Raw genomic sequence first — 12,887 nt, 5'->3', positions numbered from 1 at the left:
TAATTTATTTATTGTGTATCATTAGTCTGATGTTTTGGCGTTTTATTTAAAATTGGTTGCAGTAATAAAAAATTAATAATGAATAACGACTGATCTTAAATCAAATATTTATTAAGTTATTCATCAGTATAACATCATCATCATCATCATCATCATCATATAAAAGATTAATACACTACTACACCACACTGCACAAAATTAATTATTGTTAATTAAACCGATTAAAATCTTATAACAGTAATTAATTTAAATAATGTTTTCATCATTTCTTCTCACTGGATACTGGTTCAATTATCTAAAAAATAAAAAACCTGGTAATGGTTATTTGTAAGTTCTTGTACTGCTACTATACTCTGTGGTGGCTATTTAATATGCACGTGCATGCGGCACATAATCGTAAAAAATGTGCACTTGGCACTTCCACTTAAAATTATAAATATATAATTAACACAAGAAAAATAACTTCCATATGCTGATTTTTGTTTCTTTTCCTAAAGTTTTACACTTCATTAAGTAAACATAGAATAAGTTTTACAACCCAACCTCATCACCACTAAAACTGCTGGTTAATGGTTTGAACTGTAGCTGTTACTAGCACTGGCAGTGAAAGTGTTGATGATGGAAGTTGTGGTGATGATGTTGCTCTAGGAAAAACGAGCACGCTTCGATGGAGATAATATATCGCTACCTTCTTCCTCTTCCTCATCCGAATCACCTTCATAATCAACCAGTGCCTAATAAAAAAGAAAGTTGGATAATTAAATTTATGGCACATTTAATTGTATGATGAAAAACCAATTATGAATGTCATTTCAAAGAACAACTGATTAACATTTGAAAATAAATCTACAGCATAGCATAGGGAATGTGCATAGGCACCAGCAATCTAACTCTTTTACATTCTCATTATATGCCCATTAGCAATCTATTCTGTTCCATGATGGTAAAGCAGAAAATGAAGAAATTCAACATGTTTTTAGCATTATTGTACCATTCAGTAGATCTACAGTCATTAAATAAGTATTGTAATTTTTGTTTTATGAAAGTGAAAAGACAAAATGCTACCAAGATCCATAGATAATTAAGGAGAGCATTCATACGGCTAATGTTACAATCATATTTAGTTGAACAAGCAGATATCTATCTGTTCAATTAACAAGACATAAAATAAACTACTATGGGAAGACTAAATAAATAAAAATACTAACAATAAATAAATCAACTATGGGGAGAAGTAATGTAAACCTGTGGGTAATTTATGCATACAACAAAATTTGTTTTTAAAATTCCTATCAGCCAATCAGAAGTAAATTTTGGAATAACCCTTGAACAAAATAGTATATGCTGTTCCTTTCTAACTACTTCATAAAGTTCAGAAAAATGTATTTGTATTTCTATAACTGCTTGCAAAATTGTTTTACAGACTCATGACTTTAATCAAGATTTTATTGCAGCTGAATCTTGTTAATCGACATATACTGTTTAGTAGCTCTAATACAATTTCTATATTATTACAGTCTGTTAAAAAGATTATTTCTACTTTCACTTTTATTCAATAGTATTATTTTTCTGCAATATGTCTATAATTAGGAAGAGTGGGATACAGATTGATAAAAAAAATAAGAAAAAATTTATCGCAAAAAAGTTATAACTAATGGATATAAATGATGTTTTTAATACTTGTAGCAGTGCTGAACTGAAATAAACAATTAAAATTGTTTCCCACCATGGCACCATAACACTACATTTTATAAATACAGTGTCAAACAGCATAATGCCACATTTCAAATCAAACTTGAAAAAAATTACAGATGCAATACAGATACCTGACCCTTGCTTGTCTGAAGGAAAAAAATGCATGCAGCTAGTAACAAACGGCATGAACTAACAAAACTTTAAAAAAAACATAAATACATACAAAAAAATAATCTATATTATTATATTTAATTCTTAATTAAAATGAATTACAGTATAAAATATACATATCATGTTTTGAAAAACTAATTTAAAATTTTGAAAGTAAATACATAAATATACATGTTTTATAAATTAATTTTAAAACAATAAAAATTAAATTCTTGCCTTTTTAAAAAGTGCTGCACATTTTATATCTCCCTGTGTAGGACTCAAAGGGGAAGACCCTGTAATGCTTAAATTGTTATTAATAATTGGCGTCTTGGAGTTGCTATTAAATAATTTACCGCTGCTGCCTTCACTTTTTTTGTCCAATGTTTTACCCAAGGATTCCAGTTCAGAACTGAGTTTTTTTGCGGCTGGAACAACTGCTTCACCATCATCAAAATCATCATCTTCATTAAACCACATTTCTTCCTCTTCTTCAAGTTGACGTTGATCTCTTCTGTAGCGGTTACTTCGTAAGATAGATGGCACACTAGAAAATAAATACATATTAACATTAAAAAAGTCTGTAATGCCCCTCCCTCCTCACCTACTTAAAAAAAAGCAATAGTTCTAAAATGAATTATACAAAAGAGATTTTGAAACCTTTGTTTATACAAGAATATCAGGTCTCATACTAATATATTACATTTTTTAAAGTGTAGAATTTGTACCAACATAAAAAAATAATAATTTTGTTTTAAATAATATATCTTTATTAAAGTTCATGATATTCAAACTGCTTTGTAATAAGAAAAAATCATTACCAATTCTTAAAGTAGAATTAAATAAACAAAATCAAATCATTAAAACCTATTTTATAACTAATGCTAGAGCATTTTGTAAACTACAGTTTGTCATTCTTACTGCCCACCTGTCCAATGTAGCCTTGTCTCTGTCTTTCATTTTATCCTGGTGTTGATTATATCTAGCTTTTAATGCTTTAAATGTCTGGACATAATCTACATCATCTAAAATCTTTCCAAAATTTTCTACGGCATGCGAACATAAAGTTTTAAGGTCCTCCTGAAGAAAAAAAATGTTTTACTATACAACTGCATAATATAACACAACTATAAAATTACAATCAAATAAAAACATAACACTACTAAAAGGATTCTATGTTGTAATAAAAGTAGTTTTAAATTCATGAAATGTTCCATGAATGGGATTTCTGATCACACAGTATCTACAAAATACAACCACTAATTTAAATAAACATAATAAATTAAGTTATTCTGTACTTCCCCAAACTTCATAAAATAATAATTAACTAGCATAAAACATTTTTCAATTTATTTTGCAATCTTGTTACATAGAATGTAGTTATAACAATATATATTTGCATTACTATTAAGAGTCCCCACTACTGTGATGAAGCAGAATATACAAGGTTTGTTTTGAAAGTAAGGGCTGATGAGTTACTGCTGAAATTTACCATCAATTGTATGAAACATATACTGTAATGAGTAAAGGAAAAGCGAGGCAATGGTGTTACAAGTTTAAGGAAGGCCATTCAAATATTCATGATGAACAGAGAAGGGGCAGACCTAGAGGGTGATAATCTTGTTGAATATGTGAATACGTAAGTGAGAGAGAAAATTGCTGATTGTAAAGCGGCAATTTTACAATTAGCAATCTTTCGCTAGAATTTCCAGAAATTTCAAGGGCAACATTGTTGAAAATTGTGACTGACACTCTAGGCTATTGTAACCTGTATGCACTATGGCAATAAATGCTGAAAATGTTGACGTGTCGCAAAGATCACAGAATGTCATCTACACATGCTTTTCTCCACCACTTTGACCATGAGGGAGACACATTTTTTTCTCCATACTGTCACTGGTGATGAAATGCAAATTTTATACATCAATGTTGAAGTGAAACAACCAATCTATACAGCGACATCATTCCAGTTCACCAAAATCAAAAAATTCAAACAAGCCCAGGCTCAAAAAAAAATCATGGCAATTTTATTCTGGGACTAAAAGGGTGAGCTTTGGATTGATTTCGTGGAATATTCATCATATCACAAGTCTATTATGAAACACTATCTAAAGTACGTCGTGCCATTCAAAACCACTAACGGGAGTGCTAAGATCAGGAATTGTTCTTCATGATAATGCAGCAGAAATAATTCAAAAATTCATAAGTGAGATTTTTTATCATCTCCCTTACAGTTCTGCTCTCATGCCTAGTGAATACCATCTCTTCCTACACTTCAAAATCTGGCTTGCATCTCAATGTTTTGAGGAAAAAGAAGAGTTGAAAATCTCACTAAAAAAGTGGCTACAATTCCAGGCAGCGGAATTTTATTCAGCGTTTGTAAAAGCTTATTGTCAAAAATGTTAGGAACAAAAGGGTGATTATGCAGAAAGAAAAAAGTAAATATACAAGTATTTGAAACCATTAATAAATTTTCCATTTTTTCAATGTTCTCATTTTCTTTCTGATCAGCCCTTACTTTTGAACTGTGCCTAGTATAATGCTTAAAGGGATATATTAATTTGTAACTTAACAATGTTCAGCTTTTATTAATGAATGAGATGTAAATACAGAAAGTAGTAAGGAAAAACCAAAATACATTTTATATTTTTTGTTTAACAACCACATCAATTACTTTCTATGAAACTAAAGTGTATACTTTTCATGATAGAGCTAGCCCTTGTGATAAACAGATGAAGATGTCAGTTATAGGACTGTACATCATCAGCATTTTGGTGGTTTGGCCTATTGATATGCAATGAGTTTGGTTCTGTAAAGAATGCAACAGGAAACCACTTCTCAATTTCCTTAGTAATCCAGACATATGTTACTTTTTATTCTTGAGAAGAATAATCTACTCAAGAACAGGATTGACAGAGAATAACACACAGACTGGATAGTATTTAATCCTGGTATGTGGAAATCTCCAAAACTAAAGGAACATAATTTTTTAAGGAGTACTTTCCCTTCCAGGTAAAAACTGATTTGGTATTTGGTAAGCAGGATTATGTGTCCGGCAAGGTCAGTAAAGTGGGCTAAGTTAAAAGTATGAAAAATATGACAAGGTAATTTACTTATTTCTTTTTTTTTTAATAATTCTTATTTTCATTCTTCATAAACCAAGATGTACACATGCATTTAAATACATTTCTAGACACTTGCTAACCAGTCCTATAATTTCTAAAAATTGTTTGTACATAATCCAAATGGTAGAAAGTAACAAAATGGGAAAAAAATCTTCATTTCAATGTTTTCTTGTTAATAAAAACTGTTTGCTAAATATTAAACAGACCAAGCAAAAATACAAGCAGTTAGTTGTATATTATACAATATAGTAACAAAATTAAACCTGTTGATGAGTTAATTAAAAAACTATATAACATTTTTTTGCGTAATTAATAAATAAATTATTTTGTGCTATTATCACAAACAGAAACTTACCACTTTTATAAATTCAAACATTTCAATAATAGCTGAATCTAAAAGGTTATATCTTCCATTATTTCTTACAAAAGCATCTATTACTGGAGCAAATAAGTTACCCTTTATAATATAACGATTATAAAATTCATCTTTTAGTGAAATAATTTTTCTCATAAACCTGAGGGCACCTATAATAAAAATAAATAAATAAAAATGGTGAATTAATAACATTGTTAGCTACTAATAAATGTTATAATCATGCAGTGAAATTATTGCTAGCTAATGTTACAGTAGTTTATACCACAAAAAAATGTTTTAAATATATATTTCAAAATTACTTTCTACATGAAAAGACCATTACAGATTAATTGTTAAACAATTTTTTTATAACACCATAACTTGTTTGGGAATAGAAAATTACATATGGGATTAATACATAGTTTGACTTTGAAAAAAAACACAAATCCTAAAAACACAAATAATTTCTAATAATATAAAATTAAAGTTTTGGCTTCACAATAATGGAAAAAATCAAAAAATCTCTTTATCAGGAAAAAATTATTAAAAATTTCTTATCACCACTTTTCAAATAAGTTGTAGATTCAATACAGAAGTCATAATAAAGAACTTTCACTTTCTATTCAACAGTTTTTAATAATTACGTTTTTAAAGAAATTAATTAATAAAATATATACTGAAATTTATGAAAAATTTACTGAATTTTTTTTGGTAAAAAATTTAGCCATACACCTGCTATTAAAATAATGCAGTATTTTTATACAAAACTAATTTTATTCAAGAATTGAAATTCACATTTCTCATATAAAATTACAGTTGTTCGATCATAGAAGTATCTGTATCATTTTGTTTTTTAACTAATTTTTTTATGTAAATTAATTCTTCTCGACGGTTACTTTCTTTCATAAGAACATATTATTGTTCAGTTAATAATGTAATCTTATATGAACATTCAGACAAAATCATTGCAAAATAACTACATTGACACTAATATAAAAAATAAACTAATAATATGAAAATAAACATTATCTCTAATAATTTGATGAATACTGCACTTCTATGGTGTGATGAATTAGCCTCTCAATACACTGAGACAAGATTCATACAAAGGTGAAACAATTGTAACTACAGGATGATTCCAAATCGCACAACAATCTCTCAGGAAATAATTTTGTAGTAAAAAATAAGAAAAAAGTTAGAATAAAGATCAGAAAACGGTTCGTTGGCAAGTTTCAGCTCGTTAAACATTAAGCCTTGCTTTCTGCTCCCTCTATGAAAATTAAACCTTAACTTTTGGTGTATAAATTGAGAGATAAATTTGATGCTTCCTTATTGTTTTTTATCTAAGAAATTGAATAAAAGGGGTCCCAGACTTCTATTTCACTTAAGTTTTAAAAAAACAGAGTTAAGCATGAAAATATTTGTCGGAAAATGCACTTTTTTAGGTTTGGAATAAAATAACTTTGTTATTTTACCAATAAAAAAAAATAATAAATATTTCTGGTTAACTTTGTAGAGAATTTAACTCTGAGAAAATTGATGTAAATAAAGTATATTAACTGGAGTTTAAAATTAAACACAAATTTGGAAAAATTCAACTTCAATATGAAACAAAAGAAACAAACTGATTGGAAAAGTGATACGATTTTAAACAGAACAATTTACATATAAATGCTAAACATTATAAAAATAAATTGAAAAGACATCCTTCTAAATCATATTAATTTTTTTTACTTTTTCATAGGTTGGCAATAACAGCTGATCAACAATTAAATTTAGCATCTAGCATTTCAATATTTATTTGAGAGGTGTTTGTGCTGTTACTGTTCAGTCAGTCATTCATAATGGGCAATACCATAAATTTGTTTTCATTTGGAAAGTTGACAGACATGTTGTTAATTTATGGTAAAGTAAATAAAAATGAACTGGCTACTGTGTGTGAATACTGGGAAAATTATCCAGATTAAAAGTTGACTGCTACATATCATTTCCAATACACTTTTTTGTTTAATGTGTGGTGTGGTCTTCTTGGTGATAATCTCATAGCCCCTTTTTTCTTACTGCTAAGGCTTAATGGAGAGTGGTACTTGTATTTTTTGCAAACAAATCTGATGGAACTCTTGCAACATGTGGTTTTTCAATGATTATGACCTGATCAATACTGTCGTGATGTGATGAATCATTTAACACATTTAGTAAGCAATAAATTGGTCAAAACGGACCACTAAAATGGCCACTCCATCTCCTAATCTCACTTCAGCAGACTTTCTCCTTTAAGGTTGGATGAAGTTGTAAGTCTATTCAGCTTATATTGACATAAAAGAATTGAAGTATTGTATAATAGGAGCTACTATAAGGAAGCTGAACTATGCATTGAACAGAATGTTGGTGACAGTGAAGCAACTGCTTTGATGTTTCGATCTTTATCAAGTAAACATTTTGATACTTAATAATTTTTAGAAAAAAAATTTCAATAAGTATGTGATTTTTATTTTTCCGATCCAGTTTGTGTGTTTTGTTGTTTCTACTTAAAACTTCTCAAATTTGTATTTAATTTTAATAGACATTATTTACATCACTCTTTTCAGAATTAAATTCTCTACACTGTTAAGAAATTTTTATTTGTGTAATGGTAAATTAGCAAAGTTATTTTATTCCAAGCCTAAAAAAGTATATTTTTCGACAAAACATTTTCGTGTTACTCCATTTTTCTTAAAACCTAAGAGTGATACAGATCTGGGACCACTATTATTCAATCTCTTAGATGAAAAACCATAAGGAAGCACCAAACTTATCCCTCGATTTTTACATGAAGAAGTTTAGTATGGCTTAAATTGAGAGAGAGTAGAAAGCAAGTCTAAATATTTTGTGAGCTGAAACTCGCTAACAAACTGTTTCCTGATCTACGTTTATATGACCTTTTTCCTTATTTTTTACTATAGAATCATCTCCCGAGAGACTGCAATTTGGAATCACCTGTAATGTCTTAGTTTGCAGAACTAAAACATAATTTTATATAGATGCACATAAAATTAGTTTAAATTTTAATTATTTTAAAATACTAATTGGGTAATTTAAATTTTAACTGGAGTAATTAGTTTTATTGCTTTAATTCAGTTAATATAGCTAAAACTTTCAATTCTCAAAAACCCTAAAACTAGAGTTGAATAATACTGTATACTGTACTCTACAATTAGTTCTATGCAATATTGTAACATGGATAAATAAAACAATACAGTTTTTAACAAAGGTCAATGTCATAGGATCAGTACAGCTGAAATAGAAATTAAATCTTAACACTTATAACCAACATTATTTAACCATGCATGTAAACTGATTCTTTTCACTATTACATCTTTTGTTCTTACATAATTCTGTAAAAGTACTGCTTTTTAAAACTGTTAAAAAACTTAGTCATTAAAAAATACTAAATCATCAAATAATTGTTGCATCTTCTTTATTAATTTACTGCACCATGAGTTTTTTAAAAGTCATTAATTAATATCTGAAAAGTTTAATTTATGGTATTTTGATGCATATATGACAAAAATTCATCTGTATTTCTATGTCTGTAACTGTACTATTCTCATTTTTTAAACATTTTTTATAGAATAAAAAATTTGTATTTCAAATGGCATTTTCATTTAGTCAGAAAAAGTATTCATTCAAAGAAAATTAAATATACAGAAGTTATTTCTTAAAAACTGCTTCTTAAATATTTAAAAATATATACACAGATTACATAGATACTATTTTGACTTTATTAAATATAGTACATGCAAACTTCTTTTTTTTTTTTTAAAAAAAAAAGGTCATCCTAACATAGAAGAACTTATCAATAAACATTATTTAATTAATTTTTTAAATATAAAAATGTGCATTAATTGCAGAATGAGATATAATGCATACATTTGAATCATTAGTCTTGGTCAGGTTTCAAGAGTAACTGGAATTACTTTACATTATTTTATTCATGTAGAAAAAACAGTTTGATAAAATCTTCCTTCGAGTCAAAATTTTAAGGATTAATAAGCAGGATTTTAGAGTTATTAATACTGTGAGTAAAATTGGGATATAATAAATGAACAACAACATGTTTAAATTATGACTAACTTTCTACACATTTCTTGTTAATTTCCAAGCTATTAATGAGTTAAAGATTATATTATTCAGAATAACATTACAGTATTCTCTTCATTTGTTTCCTTTTTCATCTAATTATTGATAATTATCACCCTATTTAAAGTATAGTGTATTTTTAGCAGAACAGTAACCATGAACACCTGGAATTTTTTTAATAATTCTTGCACAGTCTATTCTTCTTGCTGTATTGAAAACAAATCCTATTTTTAACACAGCAAAAAATCTGTAAATGATCTGAAGAATCAGTATAACAATAGATTTTTGTTGGTTTTTATATTTTCAAAAAAATTCACATTCTGTAGAACCATTGATAATACAACAATTGTTTACAATACAAATTTAATTCTAAATCCATCTTTCTATGCCTTTTCAATTTCAAAACGAGAGAAAATAGTCATCACAATAAATCAAGAAATAGGTACAGGTACATAGTATACAACACTTATCAATTTATTTTCTCATACTATAATTAGATTTATTTTATATTCTAAGCTGTACTTATTAATTTTGCCTAAATTAAGGTAAAACAGAACAATAAACATTTTTTTAACATACATAAGACAAGGAAGGTGTGATTAGACTTCATTAGCACCAATATCCGCCTGAGTAGGTCTTTATTCAGTATACAATTCTTGATATGGTATGTATGATGTTCAACACAAAATGATAGCAATTCTAATATAAGACCAATTAACTGAACTGTCTGGTAATCATCTTTTGCTGGCTGGTGATCAACTGTGTTTGCTAACAAAGGAGCTGAAACAAAACATATATAAATAAGAAATGGAAATGTTACAACGCTAAATAAATTTAACTTATAAAACATTGATTCTGAAAATTATGTCATCAAATTAACAGAAATATTCAAAATAACAGCTAGGGTAAAAATACAACTTGCATAAATGCCTATGTTTTATGTTTTTACATAAATACAATTTACATAAAGGTCATTACAATTGTAATGTCAAATTACAATTTATTAAATATAATTAATTTGTTAAATCCTCAAAAACTTTTTTAACAGTGAAAAGTAAATTCAACTAATAATTTCAATACATTTGACTACAATGAAAAAATTCCACACCCAAACTTCACTTTAAAAAAACATCAAATTTATAATTTAATTAGTTACTATTCCAGAATTAATTAAACAAATTACAGTATGTACCACATAGAATAAAAAAAATCCAAAACTTATCATTAGATCTGCAATTATTCTTATCAAAAATAAGTAAATTAAAAGTTAGTTTCCAGAATTTATTCTCAGTTTAACTATTAATGGATGGAAAAGGAAAATCAGCAATATATTTAGCTAAATTATATTAATTACTTTTATGTTATTTTATAAAATTGAGTGATTTTTGGCCTAAAAAAATTGTTTAACTAAGTCAAATATGATTACAATAATTCAAAACATATTACATATGTAATATAAAACACCTACATAAAATGTGGAAATCTAATATAAAACATGAAAAATGTTATATCTATTAAAACCTGCAATAAATAAAGACTCAATAGGAAACACTTATAAAGAAAAACATGAAAATTACTGTTTCAAAATTCCACTCTGTACTAGAATTTACATTTTCATTTAATATGATCAATAAATTTTCCAATTAAAAGGCAACAGTACAATATCACAAGGTAATTTGAACTGAATAACCAAGAAATGTTTAATTTTTATTATTTCCATTACGTCTTGGGACTTAAAACATGATATGAAAAAACCTGGTGTGTAAAAAAAATGCCAAGTCAACTCCTGTCATTACACAAGTTAACTATAAATGCAGATTAAATTTATGGAAAAAATCTGAAAAACTTAAAAAAAAATCATAACTAAAATAATTTAATCTGCCTTTTCTTAATCAATTTTATGATTTATTTTTTATAACAATTTTTTCAATTTAAGTGTCTTAAATTTTACTGGTTCAAAACATTTTATCCCAGAGCAAGTAGAAGTAGTTTCTATATGTATTTTTCTTCTTGAATTGAACAAATTTAACAGAATTTTCAAAAAGCCAGTCTCTGTGTTCAGTCCTCACTCTGTTGACATCTGTACATCTTTCGTGTGTATGTGCTGATATAATATAGTTCAGTGTAAACATTTCTCAGTAAGTAGTGTTTGTATATTGTAGGATTTTGCAAAATGCCTAGAAATTGTGTAAAGTCCCCAGATAGATTTTGCTACATTTGTGGTGAGGTAAGATTTAAATTTCAGAAATGTAGTTTTACTCCTCTGATCAAAAAAATATAATGAGCTTTATTTTAGCTAAAAGTTGGCGACTAAGACAAATATTGGGCTCCTCACATTCCTTACAGCTGGTAAAAGGGTTCTCAGCATATGAGCTCTGCTGTTCCAATGATTTGGCGGAACCAAAAGATCATGCCACCAATTGTTACTCTTGTCCGACTAATAATATGGGCATTAGGTTCAAAATCAAATCACACTATTTCATACCCTAATTTACCATCTGCCATGAGGCCTTGATTCACAGTGAAGAATTGCCTGTGCCTAAACCACCAGAAAATATTATACTTAGCAATGATCAACAACACAAAGATTTGGCAGAGCATAATGATGATGGAGTTGATTTAAACTATGAAGCTTTGTGTTCATCTGGTGAACCACATTTACTATCACAAGGGGACCTCAATGATCTTGATCTGAATTTATCAAAAAAGGAAGCAAAACTTTTAGGCCCAAAATTAAAAAGTTGGAACCTCCTCCACCACACTAGCTTACACTATAGATCTGAAAAAATTACACAAATATTAAACTTCCGCTTGATAAAATAAAGTATGAAGAATTTCATTGGAATATCAATGGTGACTTGAAAGTAACATTCTGCTGCTAGGTCTTCAACTTGGTTTTACCAAATACTGTTGTTTTCCTTGCGAGTGGGGCAGCAGAGACCAAAAACATCATTATATACAGAAAGTGTGGCCAAATGGAACAGCATTAACTCCAGGAAAGAATAATAATACTGATAATGCACTGCTTGAAGATTCAAAAAAAGTTTATTTACCTCCACTCCATAAAAAGCTGGGGCTTATAAAAAACTTTGTGAAAAAATGGATCAGAGTGGGCTTGGATTCACTTACTTAAAAAACAAGTTTCCAAAGATCAGTGAAGCAAAACTCAAAAGAAGAAATCTTTGTAGGTCCTCAAATTACATTTTTATTTAAATATGACAACTTTGATAGTACAGAATATGAGGTGGAGAAAGCTGCATGGAGGTTAATTAAGAGCATTTTAGGAACCATAAATCTGAAAATTACAAAAAAAATAGTGGATGATCTTTTAAAATATTATAAAGTCATGGGATGCAACATGTCACTGAAAATTCACTTCTTGGATTCACACTTAAATTTTTCCCATCAAATCTAAGAGCAGTCAGCGATGAAAATGGTGAATG

General features: G+C 28.1%; 1 protein-coding gene across 1 annotated transcript in view; it reads right to left on the bottom strand.

Moving 5' to 3' along the window:
- Window positions 1-90: 90 nt before the first annotated feature.
- flfl (serine/threonine-protein phosphatase 4 regulatory subunit 3 flfl) overlaps window positions 91-12,887 on the bottom strand; it is a 55,795-nt gene continuing 42,998 nt past the window's right edge. The window contains exons 12-16 of the mRNA XM_075366509.1: window positions 10,024-10,224; window positions 5,326-5,495; window positions 2,774-2,925; window positions 2,083-2,392; window positions 91-734 (exon numbers count right to left, since the gene is read on the bottom strand). Of these exons, the coding sequence (XP_075222624.1) occupies window positions 645-734; window positions 2,083-2,392; window positions 2,774-2,925; window positions 5,326-5,495; window positions 10,024-10,224 (923 nt within the window). The 3' untranslated portion in view covers window positions 91-644. The remainder of the gene's footprint in view (window positions 735-2,082; window positions 2,393-2,773; window positions 2,926-5,325; window positions 5,496-10,023; window positions 10,225-12,887) is intronic.

The sequence above is a fragment of the Lycorma delicatula genome, chromosome 5, assembly GCF_047948215.1.
Source record: "Lycorma delicatula isolate Av1 chromosome 5, ASM4794821v1, whole genome shotgun sequence".
In the NCBI taxonomy this organism is placed as follows: domain Eukaryota; kingdom Metazoa; phylum Arthropoda; class Insecta; order Hemiptera; family Fulgoridae; genus Lycorma; species Lycorma delicatula.
The sequence above is the reverse complement of the archived record's forward strand: the minus strand, read 5'-3'. Positions and strand labels throughout refer to the sequence as shown.